Source organism: Oncorhynchus nerka, linkage group LG26, assembly GCF_034236695.1.
Source record: "Oncorhynchus nerka isolate Pitt River linkage group LG26, Oner_Uvic_2.0, whole genome shotgun sequence".
NCBI classification, from domain to species: domain Eukaryota; kingdom Metazoa; phylum Chordata; class Actinopteri; order Salmoniformes; family Salmonidae; genus Oncorhynchus; species Oncorhynchus nerka.
The window spans coordinates 42,281,705-42,301,186 of NC_088421.1; the positions used below are offsets into that span (position 1 = coordinate 42,281,705).

At 41.5% G+C, this 19,482-nt stretch overlaps 1 protein-coding gene across 1 annotated transcript; it reads right to left on the bottom strand.

Annotated features, from left to right (window-relative positions):
* Positions 1-5,427: 5,427 nt before the first annotated feature.
* Positions 5,428-13,390, bottom strand: LOC135564736 (uncharacterized). The gene is made up of 3 exons (XM_065010710.1): positions 13,281-13,390; positions 10,104-10,620; positions 5,428-7,256 (listed from the first exon to the last, which is right to left on the bottom strand). Exons 2-3 carry the CDS (start codon positions 10,616-10,618, stop codon positions 6,260-6,262), a joined length of 1,512 nt encoding a protein of 503 aa, XP_064866782.1. The 5' UTR covers positions 10,619-10,620; positions 13,281-13,390; the 3' UTR covers positions 5,428-6,259.
* Between the last annotated feature and the right edge of the window lie 6,092 nt (positions 13,391-19,482).

A 19,482-nucleotide genomic window follows, 5' to 3' on the forward strand; every position in this document is an offset into this window, starting at 1 on the left:
GTAATGGTGTCCTCATCTCTCCCCTTAATGGTGTCCTCATCTCTCCCCTTAATGGTGTCCTCATCTCTCTCCTTAATGGTGTCCCCATCTCTCCCCTTAATGGTGTCCTCACCTCTCCTTAATGGTGTCCTCACCTCTCCTTAATGGTGCCCTCATCTCTCCCCTTAATGGTGTCCTCATCTCTCCTTAATGGTGTCCTCACCTCTCCCCGTAATGATGTCCCCATCTCTCCCCTTAATGGTGTCCTCACCTCTCCTTAATGGTGTCCTCACCTCCCCGTAATGGTGTCCTCATCTCTCCCCTTAATGGTGTCCTCATCTCTCCCCTTAATGGTGTCCTCACCTCTCCCCGTAATGGTGTCCTCATCTCTCCCCTTAATGGTGTCCTCACCTCTCTCTTTAATGGTGTCCTCATCTCTCCTTACTGGTGTCCTCACCTCTCCCCGTAATGGTGTCCTCATCTCTCCCTTAATGGTGTCCTCATCTCTCCCCGTAATGGTGTCCTCACCTCTCCCCTTAATGGTGTCCTCACCTCTCTCTTTAATGGTGTCCTCATCTCTCCTTACTGGTGTCCTCACCTCTCCCCTTAATGGTGTCCTCATCTCTCCCCTTAATGGTGTCCTCATCTCTCCTTAATGGTGTCCTCACCTCTCCCCGTAATGATGTCCCCATCTCTCCCCTTAATGGTGTCCTCACCTCTCCTTAATGGTGTCCTCACCTCTCCCCGTAATGGTGTCCTCACCTCTCCTTAATGGTGTCCTCATCTTTCCCCTTAATGGTGTCCTCACCTCTCCCCGTAATGATGTCCTCACCTCTCCCCGTAATGGTGTCCTCACCTCTCCTTAATGGTGTCCTCACCTCTCCCTTAATGGTGTCCTCACCTCTCCCCTTAATGGTGTCCTCACCTCTCCCCTTAATGGTGTCCTCATCTCTCCCCTTAATGGTGTCCTCACCTCTCCTTAATGGTGTCCTCACCTCTCCCCGTAATGGTGTCCTCATCTCTCCCCTTAATGGTGTCCTCATCTCTCCCCTTAATGGTGTCCTCACCTCTCCCCTTAATGGTGTCCTCATCTCTCCCCTTAATGGTGTCCTCATCTCTCCCCTTAATGGTGTCCTCATCTCTCCCCGTAATGATGTCCCCATCTCTCCCCTTAATGGTGTCCTCATCTCTCCCCTTAATGGTGTCCTCATCTCTCCCCTTAATGCTGTCCTCACCTCTCCCCGTAATGATGTCCCCATCTCTCCCCTTAATGGTGTCCTCACCTCTCCCCATAATGGTGTCCTCATCTCTCCCCTTAATGGTGTCCTCACCTCTCCTTAATGGTGTCCTCACCTCTCCCCGTAATGGTGTCCTCATCTCTCCCCTTAATGGTGTCCTCATCTCTCCCCTTAATGGTGTCCTCATCTCTCCCCTTAATGGTGTCCTCATCTCTCCCCTTAATGGTGTCCTCACCTCTCCTTAATGGTGTCCTCATCTCTCCCCTTAATGGTGTCCTCATCTCTCCCCTTAATGGTGTCCTCATCTCTCCCCTTAATGGTGTCCTCATCTCTCCCCTTAATGGTGTCCTCACCTCTCCTTAATGGTGTCCTCATCTCTCCCCTTAATGGTGTCCCCATCTCTCCCCTTAATGGTGTCCTCATCTCTCCCCTTAATGGTGTCCTCATCTCTCCCCTTAATGGTGTCCCCATCTCTCCCCTTAATGGTGTCCTCATCTCTCCCCTTAATGGTGTCCTCATCTCTCTCCTTAATGGTGTCCCCATCTCTCCCCTTAATGGAGTCCTCACCTCTCCTTAATGGTGTCCTCACCTCTCCTTAATGGTGTCCTCATCTCTCCCCTTAATGATGTCCTCATCTCTCCTTAATGGTGTCCTCACCTCTCCCCGTAATGATGTCCCCATCTCTCCCCTTAATGGTGTCCTCACCTCTCCTTAATGGTGTCCTCACCTCTCCCCGTAATGGTGTCCTCATCTCTCCCCTTAATGGTGTCCTCATCTCTCCCCTTAATGGTGTCCTCATCTCTCTCCTTAATGGTGTCCCCATCTCTCCCCTTAATGGTGTCCTCACCTCTCCTTAATGGTGTCCTCACCTCTCCTTAATGGTGTCCTCATCTCTCCCCTTAATGGTGTCCTCATCTCTCCTTAATGGTGTCCTCACCTCTCCCCGTAATGATGTCCCCATCTCTCCCCTTAATGGTGTCCTCACCTCTCCTTAATGGTGTCCTCACCTCTCCCCGTAATGGTGTCCTCATCTCTCCCCTTAATGGTGTCCTCATCTCTCCCCGTAATGGTGTCCTCACCTCTCCCCGTAATGGTGTCCTCATCTCTCCCCTTAATGGTGTCCTCACCTCTCTCTTGAATGGTGTCCTCATCTCTCCTTACTGGTGTCCTCACCTCTCCCCGTAATGGTGTCCTCATCTCTCCCCTTAATGGTGTCCTCATCTCTCCCCGTAATGGTGTCCTCACCTCTCCCCGTAATGGTGTCCTCATCTCTCCCCTTAATGGTGTCCTCACCTCTCTCTTTAATGGTGTCCTCATCTCTCCTTACTGGTGTCCTCACCTCTCCCCCTAATGGTGTCCTCACCTCTCCCCCTAATGGTGTCCTCATCTCTCTCAATGGTACCCTGATGTCTGAGCTCAGTGGCGTCCTCATTTGAGGACCCTCTGTACGAGGCGTGATGTTTGAATCAGGTCATCATTTGATCATGAATAATGGCAATCAATGTCCATGCAAAACGGTTATATCCAACAGAAAATCTCTATCTACTGTCTCTGTGAGTTTAATACTGTACAAAAAAAGTATGTCCACCCTACATGAAATAAAATATTTATACAAAATCAAAACGCATTAGATTTGAAATAGAATGGTGTCTGCTGGTCAGACACAAAGAACACAAGATAAAAGATGAAGGTCAGGAACTGTAATCTATAAATAATCCATGGCTGTGAGGAAGAGAGACAGGCTGTCAAGTACATACAACACCCCCCGCAGAATTACAAAATTATACCACAAAATAACTATCAGTAAGTATATAAATATGTTATTTACAGTTATAAGAGGAATCTGATGGTCTTAAATTGTATTGTACTATATTCAGAAATTATTCAAAATAATTCTGGCCTTATTCACCCACTTTTTAGGGTATTTGGTATTTTATTAGGATCCCCATTAGCTGTTGCAAAAGCAGCAGTTACTCTTCCTGGGGTCCACACAAAACATGAAACTGTCACAGCCGTCGTAAGGAGGAGACCAAGGCGCAGCGCGGTAAGCATACATTATTCTTTAATTAAAGAAAGAACACTGATCAAATTAACAAAATGAACCATGACGCTAATCTGCATTGTGCAGACAGGCAACTAAACATAGACCAAGAACCTAAAAAAACAAAAAGGAACATGGCTACCTAAATATGATCCCCAATCAGAGACAACGATAACCAGCTGCCTCTGATTGGGAACCAATTCAGGCCACCATAGACATACACACTACCTATAACTACCAAAACCCCTAGATATACAAAACCCCTAGACAATACAAAAACTAACATACCCACCCTCGTCACACCCTGACCTAACCAAAATAATAACGAAAACAGAGATAATTAAGGTCAGGGCGTGACAGAAACATAATACAGAATGACATAATACAGGACATCAATAGACAAGAACAGCTCAAGGACAGAACTACTGTAGCCTACATATCAATGCATACACACAAACTATCTAGGTCAAACAGGGGAGAGGCATTGTGCAGCGAGGTGTTGCCGCAATCTTTTTTTTTTTAACCAGGTTTGTTGTTTATTTGAGCAATATGAGATGGAAGGAAGTTCCATGCAATAAGGGCTCTATATAAAACTGTACACTTTCTTGAATTTACACTGGATTTGGGGACTGTGAAAAGACCCCTGGTGGCATGTCTGGTGGGATAAGTGTGTGTGTCAGAGCTGTGTGTAAGTTGACTATGCAAACCATTTGGAATTTTCAACACGTTAATGTTTCTTGTAAAAAGAAGTGATGCAGTCAGTCTCTCCTCAACTCTTAGCCAAGAGAGACTGGCATAGTATTTATATCAGCCCTCTGATTACAATTAAGAGCAAAACGTGCAGCTCTGTTCTGGGTCCGCTGCAACTTAACTAGGTCTTTCCTTGTAGCACTGGACCAAACGACTGGATAATAATCAAGATTAGACAAAACGAGAGCCTGCAGAACTTGCTTTTTGAGCAGAGCATCTCTTTTTTACGGACAGACCTCTCCCCATCTTTACAACCATCTATATGTTTTGACCATGGCAGTTTACAATCTAAGGTTACGCCAAAAAAATGTTGTCTCTGACAAATAGGTTTATGATAGCATTTCATATCATCATGTTTTCATATTTTCTACATAGTACATAGTCTATCTGTAAATAGCCCACCCAATTTTATCTACCTCATCCCCATACTGTTTATATTTATTTACTTTTCTGCTCTTTTGCACACCAATATCTCTACCTGTACATGACCATCTGATCATTTATCACTCCAGTGTTAATCTGCAAAGTTGTGGTTATTCGCCTACCTCCTCATGCCTTTTGCACACAATGTATATAGACTCTCCTTTTTTCTACTGTGTTATTGACTTGTTAATTGTTTACTCCATGTGTAACTCTGTGTTGTCTGTTCACACTGCTAAGCTTTATCTTGACCAGGTCGCAGTTGCAAATGAGAACTTGTTCTCAACTAGCCTACCTGGTTAAATAAAGGTGAAATATATATATATTTTTTTAAATGTACATGATCTTGTATGTTTTTTTGTATCTGATAGCTGAGGAAGTAAGCTTTTTGCTAATATAAGTCATGACTAGTTCCTCCTTGCCATGAAGGATGAATCAAGGTTTCCCATGACCAAATAAAGCCTTTATTCAGAATGTGTTTCTGTTCTTCTCCTTATTAATGAGATAAGAGGAAAAGTCAGACTCAAAGCAAGGGTTTAGTGAGAGGAAAAACAGTACAGAACGTAAACAGTGTAGTACTTATTCTGATCTTGTTCTGTCAACTCTAATTCAGTACACCATTTGTGACGTCCTAAAATAAGTTTACCAACCCTCTAATTTAGAAAGAACAATGTATATTACTGATGGTGATGATGATGATGATGATGATGATGATGATGATGATGATGATGGTGCTGCTGCTGCTGCTGATGATGATTATGATGATGGTGATGATGATGATGATGATGAAGAAGCCAAGATCAGTTTCCTTTCAGACAATGTATTTTGATCATCTTTTTGACATGTAGGGATGGATGGTACTTCCATTCCCAGATCTCCCATGTTGTTTATAATATAGGACAACCCCCCAAAATCAAGTGAAATCAGCACAATAGTCTTTCATCCTCATTATAATAATCTGTAATCATGGTACAGGTGCAAAGAGACAAACACATACTGTTGGTTTCGGAATTCAATGTTTATTGCATTAGAAAATGAAGTATGGCTTTACAGAAGCACAAGCATAAAAGCATTACAGTGGTTTAACATCGTCTATCCATAACAGGGTGTTGAAGGTTTATGTTGGATACATGTAACAATGATCTTAGACATGATGATCTGTGTATATATATTCCTGTACAAATATACATGAATGTAAAAAATGTGATAGGATAGAGGCTGAAATATTTGCGTTTGCATTGCTTATAGCAGTCACTTAAAAAATAAAAGATTATGTATATACATTTTCTTAGATCATGATTTGTATGAGTCAATTGGGGGATATTTTTAGTTTGGAATTCTGAAAATGATGATGGTTAGATGAATGTCCTACTCTCTGGCAGAATGGCACCATTACAAAATTCTGTCAACTTTCCCAAAATTCCAATTTTTTTGAATATCCCCAGGTTTGCTGGATTTCCCGTGCTTTTCTTCTAACTAGTATTTCTGGAATACCTGGTAATTTTGGGGAAGTTACCAGAATTTTGCAACCTCGGGAAATTAGCCATCATCAGCCCTCTGATTACAATTAAGAGCAAATGTGCAGCTCTGTTCTGGGCCAGCTGCAGCTTAACTAGGTCTTTCCTTGTAGCACTGGATCACACGACTGGATAATAATCAAGATTAGACAAAACGAGAGCCTGCAGGCACAGAGAAAGAAAGACACATTCTGCACAGGAAGCAGATGAGGGGAGGATGAATCATAATAACAGCTGAAATAGAAACGATGTGTTTGAAACCATGACATGTATTTAGCTCCAGCCAATTACACATCCTCCCTACCAGCCATCTGTTATGCTTCGGCATCTTCACCCACATTTACATTCACGGTCATCACATCGTCCTGAATATTGATCTCACACTTTTCACCATAGAAGCCCTCATTGCATTCACAAATTGTCAAAGAGGTGTCTAATATTCTCTTGCATAGGCCATTTCCACAGTCAGTGTTGCCAGAGCAGGGGTCAAGTTGTTTAATCTGGTTATCACTTTTTACATAGACTGAAAAGAAGCCCCAGTGACAGTCATTTCTGATTAGCGCATCTGGAGTTTCAGAAAACCCATCTTTTTTTGTTGAAATATGGATAGCTGCAATTTGAGTCATAGCCAATTTGTATGTAGAAGGACCATACCTGCTGTATTTATATGAACATTCAGGAAGTTTGTTCAGCACTTCAGGCTTTGAACACTCTATGTTTTTCACACAGTTAGAAGCGTATTCTTTTATAGTATTTCCAATAAAATGGTTGCCTTTCTCTGAGAAGCTCACAGCAACAATGAACTTCTCAAGAGGAATCTTGGTAAAATGTACCATGTCATGGCTACTGGCATCTTCCTTTTTGTACACAGCAACTATCCAGTCATACCAGAAGTACTTTTTATTCAAAAACTCTCTAACTGTGGTAGCTAGTGGGGTCATTTCTAAGGATTCGGATGTGCCAATCACTTCCACATCGTTCTTCATGTACTGTTCAAAGTTCTCAATGCATTTCAGCACTGTTTGTGTGTGAGCTTGGGTAACGTTGTAAAACTGAATAATTGACTGCTTGGCCTTGGCCTCTGTGTTGAAGTCCTTCAGCTTGTAATAGACGAGATTCAGCTGCAGGCCCTTCCACATCAGACCTCTGAAATATGTGCTGTATGTCTTCACCTTTTCAACTTCACCACTGAATTTTTTTACTGTGAGCTCCAGGAGGTTTTCGGAGAGTGAAGGCTGGTCTCCCGTCAGGTATTTGTAGAAATTGGTGACGCTGTTCTCAGTTGCTGTGTTCTCATAGAACTGGGTGAACCTCAGAATCAGAATCATAAAACTTAATTGTCAGGCAACAAACCTTATTAGGAATTTTTCTTTGTGTGTTATTTCAACAGTTGGAAGTTAGTTTAGTTGAGTTTAAAAGAAAGAAAGAAAAAAAGAAAGAAAGAAAGAAAGAAAGAAAGAAAGAAAGAAAGAAAGAAAGAAAGAAAGAAAGAAAGAAAGAAAGAAAAAACTTGATGTGGTTACTGAAATCTGTATCTTTTTATTGGTAGAATATATATCTGTTCTGATTGCTGATTTGAATAGCAGCGAAATAGACAAATATTGCATAACCTACTTTTTTGGCAATTTTGGGAGGAAAGTGGTCAAAATTGCATTTGTTTCTAAAAGTTGAGTGAAAAAGTAGTTGATGTGGTTACGGAAATAGCTGTATCTTTTGATTGGTAGAAAATGTTTGTTCTGATTTCTTACACTAGTTTTCGTCTAATGGGTCATTCTTGAATTGAAGTGGCATTTGAGCATGACATCTTGTAAGTGTATTTGGGTACATCTTTCCATCTACATCAACTACTATGGCACTTTATGAACTGTTTTGATGTTTTTGATGTGTTTCCCATAATGGTGACACTGTGCTGCAAATAGAAGTAGCAACGGCAATGATGGTAACACCAATTACACATTTGAGGTAATTAAGGATTTTCTGAAGTGAAGGCCACCGATGCTCAAATCTAAGTACATTAACACTTAAAAAATGATATACTGAAACTATTTGATTAATAACTTTGCTCACAATGTAATTTCCCTTCATTTAAATAGAGTAACACCAAATGCACTTTTTATTTAGACACCAAATTATTAATGGAATCTTCAAATGCTAAAAGGGTGCAATTACCTAATAATTGTCTTCAATATACATCCCTCCCCTGATAACAGCTTGGCAATGGAAGGAATGCTCAAGGTCCTTGTATATCTTTGCAATGAGTGATTTTCGAGGCGGTATCACCAATGACATAAATCTTGCATATTTGTAAAATAATGATAGGTCATTTAATAGCCTTATTTGCTTTGAATCAATCTATACAATATAGTAAATACTTTAGTTTACTTTCTAGCATTCAAAATAATATATAGATAGGATCAGATGTAGGGTCTTAATTTGCAAGATAACTTTTCTGCAATACTTTACTTTTAGTGTATTTGAGATTTTAACGGGCTTCTTAAGTTTGTAATTTCCACTTTGACATTTCAGACTTGATTTTCCGGTACGAAAAATCTATCAACCGCTACAAAAATATACATTAAATATTATCCACATAATTATTCACATTTCCTTTTACTGCTGGATTATTTTCCATCTGTAGCAAACTGGATCAAATTAAGATACCACATCTGTAAGTACACTATACATACAAAAGTATGTGGACTTTGCTTTAAATGAGTGGATTCAGCTATTTCAGCCACACCCGTTGCTGACAGGTGTATAACATCGAGGACACAGCCATGCAATCTCCATATACAAACATTTGCAGTAGAATTGCCTTACTGGAGAGCTCAGATACTTTCAATGTTGCACCGTCATTCGTGAAATTTCTGCCCTGCTAGTGCTGCCCCAGTGAACTGTAAGTGCTGTTATTGTTAAGTGGAAACGTCTAGGAGCAAAAACGTCTCAGCTGCCAAGTGGTAGGCCACACAAGCTCACAGAATGTGACCGCCGAGTGCTGAAGCGCGTAGTGTGTAAAAATCATCTGTCCTCGGTTGCAACACTCACTACCGAGATCCAAACTGGCTCTGGAAGCAACATCAACACAATAGCTTCATGAAATGGGTTTCCATGGCTGAGCAGCCATACACAAGCCTGAGATCACCATGCCAAGCGTCGGTCGGAGTGGTGTAAAGCTCACCGCCATTGGACTCTGGAGCAGTGGAAACGTGTTTTCTGCAGTCAATGAACAAATCTGAGTTTTAGCGGAAGTGAGGAGAACGCTACCTGCTCCAATGCGTAGTGCCAACTGTAAAGTTTTGTGGAGAAGGAATAATGGTCTGGGGCTGTTTTTCATGGTTCGGGCCCTTTAGTTCCAACATAGGGAAATCTTAACACTACAGCATACAATCATATTCTAGATGATTCTGTGCTTTCAACTTTGTGGCAACAGTTTGGGAAAGGCCCTTTCCTGTTTCTGCATGACAAAATATATTGAGGACAATGCCCCCATGCACAAAGCGAGGTCCATACAGATATGGTTTGTTGAGATCAGTGTGGAAGAACTTGACTGGCCAGCACAGAGCACAGAGCACAGATCTCAACCCCATCGAACACCTTTGGGATGAATTGAATCGCTGACTGAACCAGGCCTAATCGCCCAACATCCGTGCCCAACATCAGTGCCCGACTTCACTAATGCTCTTGTGGCTGAATGGAGGCAAGTACCCAGAGCAATGTTCCAACATCTAGTGGAAAGCCTTTCCAGAAGAGTGGAGGTTGTTATAGCAGCAAAGGGGGACCAACTCCATATTAATGCCCAGGATTTTGGAATGGGATGTTTAATGAGCAGGTGTCCACATACTTTTGGTTATGTAGTGTATTTTAAACAATGCATAAACATAACGTTTTGCAGTATAAAGGACTTGTATTAGGTTTTATCATTGATCAACAGTTCAATATAAACAAAACCATTTATGATGTGTAACTATTAGTCATTTGTCAAGTTATTTTTGTTATGGGTGAAAATGCAAGGTAGGCAAATGCCACCTCAGTTCTAGAACCATCTAACCTGTTGGGGAAATGGTCAAAATTCACAGTGGTTACAGAGGGTAGAATGTTGGATACCATCACTGATTTTTAAAGCAGTAACTACAATTAAAGTTGTAAACGGTTACATACTTCTCCACCAGTTGTCTCTTCTTGTCCTTGTCCTTGGCTGCCATGCTCTCCGTCATGAAATCCGTGAACATGTCCCAGGAGTTGCTGATCTTAAGCTCGTCTTGAGAGTAGACACTGGCGTAGGCTACCCACTGGACTTCAGTTTTCAGAGAGTTGATTTGCAAAGTGATTGAGTCAAGCTTTCTGTTAACCTCTGCAAACTGAGTCTTCACCTCAGCTAACACGGGGTCATCTTGACCGACAAATGCCAGGGCAAAATTTACAGCAGCACCAGCAAAACCACCAAAGGCAGGGCCATAACGTGCCGTGAACTTTAAGACTTTCTTAAGTACACTAGTCCAATCTGATGGATCCTTTGCCTCAACTATTATTTGTACAATTTCCAAACTCTTTTCAAATAATTCAGTAGATTTCTCAATTCTTTCTCTTGTGTAGTATTCTAAGTCTTCAATTGATACAGTGGTCCCAATTGAGGTTGCATATAACAGGAGTATCAGCAGTGCTGAAGATGCCATGACTGCAAATTAGAAGAAAAAATATATGTATATTTACAGTGTTAAAGTTCAATAGCTTTTCCAGATGTATACATACTAATATCCAAAAAGGGTTGGTAAAAACAAGCTTTGTGATTGGTTGAGATACTGTACGTTTTAAGCCGTGCTAAAAAAGTTGTTTACAAAGGGTAGGCCTATGACGCAAAAATAGGCTACTTCTTTATTGTTCGACCTGAGAAACCATTGCACATCCACTGTCCCATCAGCCCAGCCTATATTCTTTTCTTCTCACCCTACCCCATAATGACAAAATGAAAACATGTCTTTAGAAATGTTAGCAAATGTATTGAAAATTCAATACAGAAATATCTCATTTACATAAGTATTCACACCCCTGGGTCAATACGTGTTAAATCACCTTTGGCATCGATTACAGCAGTCTTGTACAATATTTGCAGATTTTTTTTTTTAATTCTTCAAGCTCTGTCAAATTGGGTGTTGACCATTGCTAGTCAGCCATTTTCAAGTAATGCCATAGATTTTCAAGCCAATTTAAGTCAAAACTGTGACTAGGCCACTCAGGAACATTCAATGTCATATTTTTAAGTAACTCCAGTGTATATTTGGCCTTATTTTAGGTTATTGTCTGCTGGTGGAAAGCAGACTGAACCAGGTTTTCCTCTAGGATTTTGCCTGTGTTTAGCTCTATTCAGTTTATTTTTATCCTCCCAAAAATGTCTAGTCCTTTCCAATGACAAGCATACCCATAACATGATGCATCAACCATCATGCTTGAAAATGTGAAAAGTGGTACTCAGTGATGTGTTGTGTTGGATTTTCTCCAAATATAATGCTTTGTATTCAGGACATAAATGTAATTTCTTTGCCAAATTCCTTCTTTTCACTCTGTCATTTAGGTTAGTATTGTGGAGTAACTACAATGTTGTTGATTCATCCTCAGTTATCTCCTATCACAGACATTAACCTCTGTAACTGTTTAAAAGTCATCATTGGCCTTGTTGTGAATTTTTTTAAGAAGCTATTTTTGTTTATTTTTTTACCATTTGAATTTAAAACAAGCACAGTAAAGGGACCTCATTGTAACCCAGAAAGCACAGTAAAGGGACCTCATTGTAACCCAGAAAGCACAGTAAAGGGACCTCATTGTAACCCAGAAAGCACAGTAAAGGGACCTCATTGTAACCCAGAAAGCACAGTAAAGGGACCTCATTGTAACCCAGAAAGCACAGTAAAGGGACCTCATTGTAACCCAGAAAGCACAGTAAAGGGACCTCATTGTAACCCAGAAAGCACAGTAAAGGGACCTCATTGTAACCCAGAAAGCACAGTAAAGGGACCTCATTGTAACCCAGAAAGCACAGTAAAGGGACCTCATTGTAACCCAGAAAGCACAGTAAAGGGACCTCATTGTAACCCAGAAAGCACAGTAAAGGGACCTCATTGTAACCCAGAAAGCAAGGGACCTCATTGTAACCCAGAAAGCACAGTAAAGGGACCTCATTGTAACCCAGAAAAAGGGACCTCATTGTAACCCAGAAAGCACAGTAAAGGGACCTCATTGTAACCCAGAAAGCAGTAAAGGGACAGTAAAGGGACCTCATTGTAACCCAGAAAGCACAGTAAAGGGACCTCATTGTAACCCAGAAAGCACAGTAAAGGGACCTCATTGTAACCCAGAAAGCACACCTCATTGTAACCCAGAAAGCACAGTAAAGGGACCTCATTGTAACCCAGAAAGCACAGTAAAGGGACCTCATTGTAACCCAGAAAGCACAGTAAAGGGACCTCATTGTAACCCAGAAAGCACAGTAAAGGGACCTCATTGTAACCCAGAAAGCACAGTAAAGGGACCTCATTGTAACCCAGAAAGCACAGTAAAGGGACCTCATTGTAACCCAGAAATTATTTTGATATTGAGATGAAAACAGCAGCATTGGAACTTTAACATGATCTTCACTGTAAAAACGCATCTAGATGTTATTTTCTCTTGCTTCTAGCATAACACTTGCTTTGCTTGATTTGACCAAACATTCCTATCTGCCTCTCCGACCTTTGCAACATAGTTTTTAAAAAAAAAAAATCGATCTCCACCGGCCCATAGAGAATAAACGTGTCAGGACAAGACAGATAGTGTTTCTGAGACAGGTGAAATCATGCATCAGCATACTGTTTATGGATATAAAGACATGGCCATAGAATAACAGGTCAAACTAAACGAAATGCAGCTGGTTTGCTCTCTCTCCAGCTTCAGTTTGAAGTGATTGTGTTATCTGCGTACATTTCATTTAATGTAATAAGTAACCCATTGTTGAAAAGCAATTGTACACACAAGGTTATGCGATACAAATGTTTTGCACAGCTGTGCTGGTCTACTGTACTCGGCTTCACCTCATACCTATGACCACAGCATAGCCATGCTAAAAAATGGTGTCACATGCCCTCTTGTACAATTTATTTTATATACATATACTGTAACGACCCTGGGGTTATGAGCGCGGATATCCACTCTGCCGCTTGAGAATGCTTTTGGGGCACAGTCGACAGCTTGCTGGACTTCGGGCTAGAAGGTTGACGGTTCGAGACCTACTCCCTGCCTGTTTCATGACAATGCATATTAATAAGTGATTAGTCATTCTATTAAAATAATCATCTATAGACCTACCTGAAATTCCAAAGCAAAAGTTCAGGTCTTGAGGTGAAGAGATGTGTCTCTACGCTGAGTTTCAGCCTCACATTTGACAACCCCTTTATAGCCACCAAACTCATTTTCTTCATAAACAAACCCTGTAACCGTTTTTTTTTATCAAATAGAAGAGGGTTTATTGGCCTTTAAATATTTACTTAACAAACATCCCCCCTCCATGTGATCTCCCTACCTACTTCATCATAAAACATTTAATGTGCTTGCTGAAAGCAAGACTAATCTCTATTATTATTATTCTGCTCCCTGTAGTGCTTACAGCTATAATCACCAAACCAACTTTCAAATGTGCCATCTTAGATTTCTTGATAAAATAATTTTTCTATACCTAGCAAAGTTCACAGAGACAACACTTAAAAAGCAGTCTTTTTTATTTTTATTTATTTTTGACCCCTTTTTCTCCCCAATTTCTTGGTATCCAATTGTTTAGTAGCTACTATCTTGTCTCATCGCTACAACTCCCGTACGGGCTCGGGAGGGACAAAGGCTGAAAGTCAGGGGTCCTCTGATACTTTTCAGCCCAACCAAGCCGCACTGCTTCTTAACACAGCGCGCATCCAACCCGGAAGCCAGCTGCACCAATGTGTCGGAGGAAACACTGTGCACCTGGCAACCTTGGTTGGCGTGCGCTGCGCCCAGCCCGCCACAGGAGTCGCTGGTGCGTGATGAGGCTGGGCCTGGGCACGAACCCAGGGTCTCTGATGGCACAGCGCCCTTAGCCACTGCGCCACCCGGGAGCCCCCCACTTAAAGCATTTTCAAGTGGCTGATGAGAAATCAAAGCAGGGGAGTATGAAGGGAATGCCATCACAGCATACTGAGGACGTTACATACCATTCTGACGCTGTAAATTTCAACATTTTCCATGGGGCCCCGACTTCCTAGTTAATTAATGTTTACATGATTAGTTTAATCAGGTAATAATTAAACCCAGATAAGTGATTTGATATGAAAAGTCCTGACAAGACAACTGGTACTGTATACTTCCATACATTTTTGAACTGGTACCAGGGGACCTTCAGACGAGTCTTGTGAGGCCTGTGGGCGTTCTAGAGCAAAACTAATGACATGTATGTGTACACCTTTACACAGAGGGGTCATAGTGTGGAGGCCAAACTGTTCTGACACTACAGACAGAATGTGGAAGATCGGATGTACCAGCTACAGACGAGTCCAAAGAAGCTTATGGGGTTTGAAGAGCAAAATGGAGAACACCATCTTTCCATAGAGGGGTTTGTAATAGTTTTTAGGCCAAACTGTTTGGACGCTACAGACAATTTTGTGAGAAGACCGATTTTTGGTATGTCAAACACCACTCTAGTTCGGTCACGTTTCACTGCAGATGTAGAAGTGTTACATTGGCTGATGTGGTGGATTGAGTCGCATCCAATGGAAATATTTAAAATAAATCTTAAAACCTTTTTAGCTTTGCTTTTCCTTATGGTACTTTTAAGTCTTTCAGTTTTTATTATTGTATATTGCTGCTATAACAGCCTCCACTCTTCTGGGAAGGCGTTCCACTAGCTGCTGGAACATTGCTGTTATAACAGTCTCCACTCTTCTGGGAAGGCGTTCCACTAGCTGCTGGAACATTGCTGTTATAACCGTCTCCACTCTTCTGGGAAGGCGTTCCACTAGTTGCTGGAACATTGCTGTTATAACAGCCTCCACATCAGGAGTAATTGTCAGTTGACTTTTCATAGCCAATCATTCAGAGTATCTCTACCGCTCCTGTTGTCTCTAGAGAGTTGAAAACAGCAGGTCTGGGACAGGTAGCATGTCCGGTGAACAGGTCAGGGTTCCATAGCAGCAGGCAGAACAGTTGAGACTGGAGCTGCAGTAGGACCAGGTGGACTGGGGACAGCAAGGAGTCACCAGGTAGTCCTGAGGCATGGTCCTATGGCACAGGTCCTCCGAGAGAGAGAGAGAAAAAGAGGGAAAGAAAGAAAGAGATAGATAGAGATAGAAAAAGAGAGAAAGAGAGAATTAGAGAGAGCATACTTAAATTCACACAGGACACCGGATAAGACAGGATAAATACTCCAGATATAACAGACTGACCCTAACCTCTCATTTTAACAATAATATTATAATATAAGTAAACCTAACCATTGATGAATCAACCCAATCTCCAAATAATCCGCCAACCCTCGGGGTCACTGCAGCAACAGAATTATGACCTGACGTTTTAATTACAACATGTGGTGCCTTATCTTAGCTGTCAGTCAAACACAGCAAAAGTTCAACTAAAACTTACATTTAAGCAAAAAAAATCCAAATGTTTAATGTTAGGGTTATATTTTGGGAGAGGGTTGAACTTTAAGTTTAGGCATTCATTTGGATTGTGGTTAAGTTAAGGGTTAAGGTTTAGGAAAGGGTTAAACATCAGTTTAGGCATTCATTTTGATTCATGGTAAGTGGTGGTGTGTTGTGTGATTAACAATGACTCTGGAATCGATCCTGGCACTTCGTTGGGATTTACGGTCAGTGATTGAGTAAGTCAAACTTACATGTTGTTTGCTCTGCTTTTGGACAAAAGGTCAACGGCTTGCAGAGAAAGGGCATGGTGGGATAAGTAATGGAAGGTTCACTGAGCTGCATGTTTAGGAGCAAAGAAAAGACATTTTAACAATAATATTATAATATAAGTAAACCTAACCATTGATGAATCAACCCAATCTCCAAATAATCCGCCAACCCTCGGGGTCACTGCAGCAACAGAATTATGACTTGACGTTTTAGTTACAACATGTGGTGCCTTATCTTAGCTGTCAGTCAAACACAGCAAAAGTGAAAATAAGATTTCAGTTTTCAATCATTATTTCCAAATTATTAAATTAAGGTTTAAGGTTAACATACTTTATTATAAAAAATAATTACAGTTTGGACTTTTGAAAAGTCAGTTGGAAAATGCTTAGGCGGCCCCCCCCAAGGGTTTCAATGGCAGAAAAATGACTTTCTTTCTCGGTTGCTTCACAGGAAGTTGTCATGGAAATTCTAACCAGAAAGGAGGAGAGAGACTGTAGATTCCTCTTTTTTATAAGATTTGCAGAAAGGGAGCTGGTTAACAATCGCACAAACGGTGCAACAGTCAAGAACCCAACAAACAAGAGTTGGGTCTCAGCCTTTATAGGAAAATACAACCTCTTTTGCCTATGTGGCAGTTTAGCAGGTGTGTGAGATCATGGTGGGAGCATAGCGTACAAACAAGTGATAATGCCAGTTTTCTTACTCTTTTCTGCTGATAGAATTGTTGCTGCTGCTCAAGCGAGCCTCTGTTCTCTTCATATCTCCACACAGCTGTGCCCTTAAAAGATAGGACCAGAACAGGATGGACCAAAAAACTAACTCTCAGACGGCCTTTTGTCTTTGGCCACGTGACTAAGTTACTCAGAAACAAGAGAGGGAAGACACTGGCTTCTTCTTACATGAGAGAAACAGACAGTGTAATTGTACAGGTTTAAGGTTTAAATTATGTGCATAATATAGTTTGTAATTTTACCACTATATTCCACCGTTTTGAAACTAATCTCAACCTAATACAAAATTACAAGTAAGCATGTGAGTAATAATATAATATAAGCCAATTATTCCATAATCTAAGCAAAACATAAAGCATTGGGGGCTTTCTTACACTGGTACATTATCTGTGTAAATGGCCTTTGTTGTGTCACTGATCATTCTTAAGGGGACCATTAAACAATGAAACAGTTCTACAGAAGTACACTCTTCATCTGTACAAAGAGGACAATCATCACGTTGATGGACCATTAAACAATGAAACAGTTCTACAGAAGTACACTCTTCATCTGTACAAAGAGGACAATCATCACGTTGATGCATCGATCTCCGTCTTCTTAAACAATGAAACAGTTCTACAGAAGTACACTCTTCATCTGTACAAAGAGGACAATCATCACGTTGATGCATCGATCTCCGCCTTCTTAAACAATGAAACAGTTCTACAGAAGTACACTCTTCATCTGTACAAAGAGGACAATCATCACGTTGATGCATCGATCTCCGTCTTCTTAAACAATGAAACAGTTCTACAGAAGTACACTCTTCATCTGTACAAAGAGGACAATCATCACGTTGATGCATCGATCTCCGCCTTCTTAAACAATGGGGCAGCTATTATTTACTGAACTCCCGTCCTGAGCCTACCGTTGGCTTGTGCTGGTGCGGCTGTTATTTAAGTCCCGCCGTGGGAGGATGCTGGTGTTGTATACTTCAGTTGCAATGTGGCCACTACTCCCAGGGCCCATACAACAGCTACAATGAGAAGACTGACCACAAATGTACAAACATGGTGCGTAGAGTCCAGTCCATTTCCCATCTAAATGTTAAAAACATGTTTTCTCTACAGGATGTTTCTGATCTGCAAGGGCCTGTGGAAGTGAGAATGGAGAAATAAGTGTTCTTGGCACATGACCAAGACCATGTGTAAAAGGGGGGAGTTGTGGTTTGTGCTAAGTGTGATTTATATGACGAACAATGTAGGCAGAGGAAGGCTGAGACCAGATTGCCATAGGTAACAGTAATGCCTCTGGCTCTGATGTACATGCATGGACATGCGCATTGTACCCCTGGTTTAGCATCTCATGAAATACTCACAGGAAGACCCATGAGAATCCTAAACACCCCGTGCCCACAGAACAGGTTGACACTGATGGGTTGCGAGGATTAAATGGTAAGCTACTGTGCTGCACCTTTAACAGTGTTCTGAAGTCTATTTTCCCCAGCATTGCTTGAACCAAAGGGAGGACAGCTCCACAAATTTCAGCCAGGAGGTTGAGTGGTCATCAAGGACCTCCGCAGAAAGACTTGGCACCAACAGCTCTGGACTGGTACATTGCAGGTGACCTGATGGTTGCAGAGTGGTCGACGTGTGTTCACGCCAGCAACTGCAGGACGGTGCCCCACAACCCAGACGAAGATGTACTAGCCGATGAATGCAAGCATGCATTGTTGGCAGGCAAACTACAGAAGAGCGAGTAGGCTACAATTCCCCATCATTTATCAGTGCAATTTTGATGGCCAACTAACTGAAAGTTTGAGAGAGTTCATCTAATGTTCCTTCGTTAGATTTTAGCTAATCTTCAATAGGACTGTAAAGTTCCCAAATGTAAAAGGACTTCCAAGTGGTATTGACATATTTGCTGAAATCCATTCAGTTGGCTTTTGGCGAATGCATTCTAATGATCTAAAGTCGCAACTACCTGTAAACACACAGTCCAGTTCAAAGTGAATGATGGCAGGTCCTACTGCCTGTAAACACACAGTCCAGTTCAAAGTGAATGATGGCAGGTCCTACTACCTGTAAACACACAGTCCAGTTCAAAGTGAATGATGGCAGGTCCTACTGCCTGTAAACACACAGTCCAGTTCAAAGTGAATGATGGCAGGTCCTACTGCCTGTAAACACACAGTCCAGTTCAAAGTGAATGATGGCAGGTCCTACTGCCTGTAAACACACAGTCCAGTTCAAAGTGAATGATGGCAGGCCTGTGTTGAAAATAAAGACCTACTGTAGCTCTGTTTGGCTATGGTGCACAGTCCACAGATGGGCAAAGGCCACTCTGGGACCTACAGACAGTGTTGGACTGGCTGTGACCGGTTGTAAGGACACTCACCACTTGCTTACCTCTGCATTTTAGTTGTTGTTGCTATTGGCATAATCTGAAGTTGACACAGTTGAAATGGGATGCTTATCTTTTAAGGGATTTTTGCCAAAGTTTGTTTTTTCTTGTTATGGTGTCCAGTTGAATCTGTGTTTCTCTGTATGCTAAGGGAGTGAAGTTCTGTGTCTGTATGAATAGCCCTAGAAGCTTGTTTGAAGTTTCTCCTGGGGTCAACTACATCATTAACTCAATTAATTAGTAGTACATTTATGGCAGAATTACCTTCTGGAACATGTGAACTTTCATATACCTTAATAACAAAGTTGTACGCCATCTTTAAATACGAATACCTTTGTAAAATTACGGGCCTAGTTGGAACCTTCCCGCTAGCCATGATTGGCTGAGAAAATGGTTGGGGTGGACATGACGAGAGATGAGTTCAGATTGGTCTACCATGTAGAATGCTTCTGTCTATAACATGAGCTGGTCAGAATGTGTAGGTAATGCTTTCTAACCCAGCTTTTTTTTTTATATATCACG

Coding starts and splice junctions, on each gene's coding strand:
- LOC135564736 (XM_065010710.1), bottom strand. CDS start 10,618: ATGGCATCTTCAGCACTGCTGATACTCCTGTTATATGCAACCTCAATT. Junction 7,257..10,103: donor AAGAGACAACTGGTGGAGAA/GTATGTAACCGT, acceptor TCTGATTCTGAG/GTTCACCCAGTTCTATGAGA.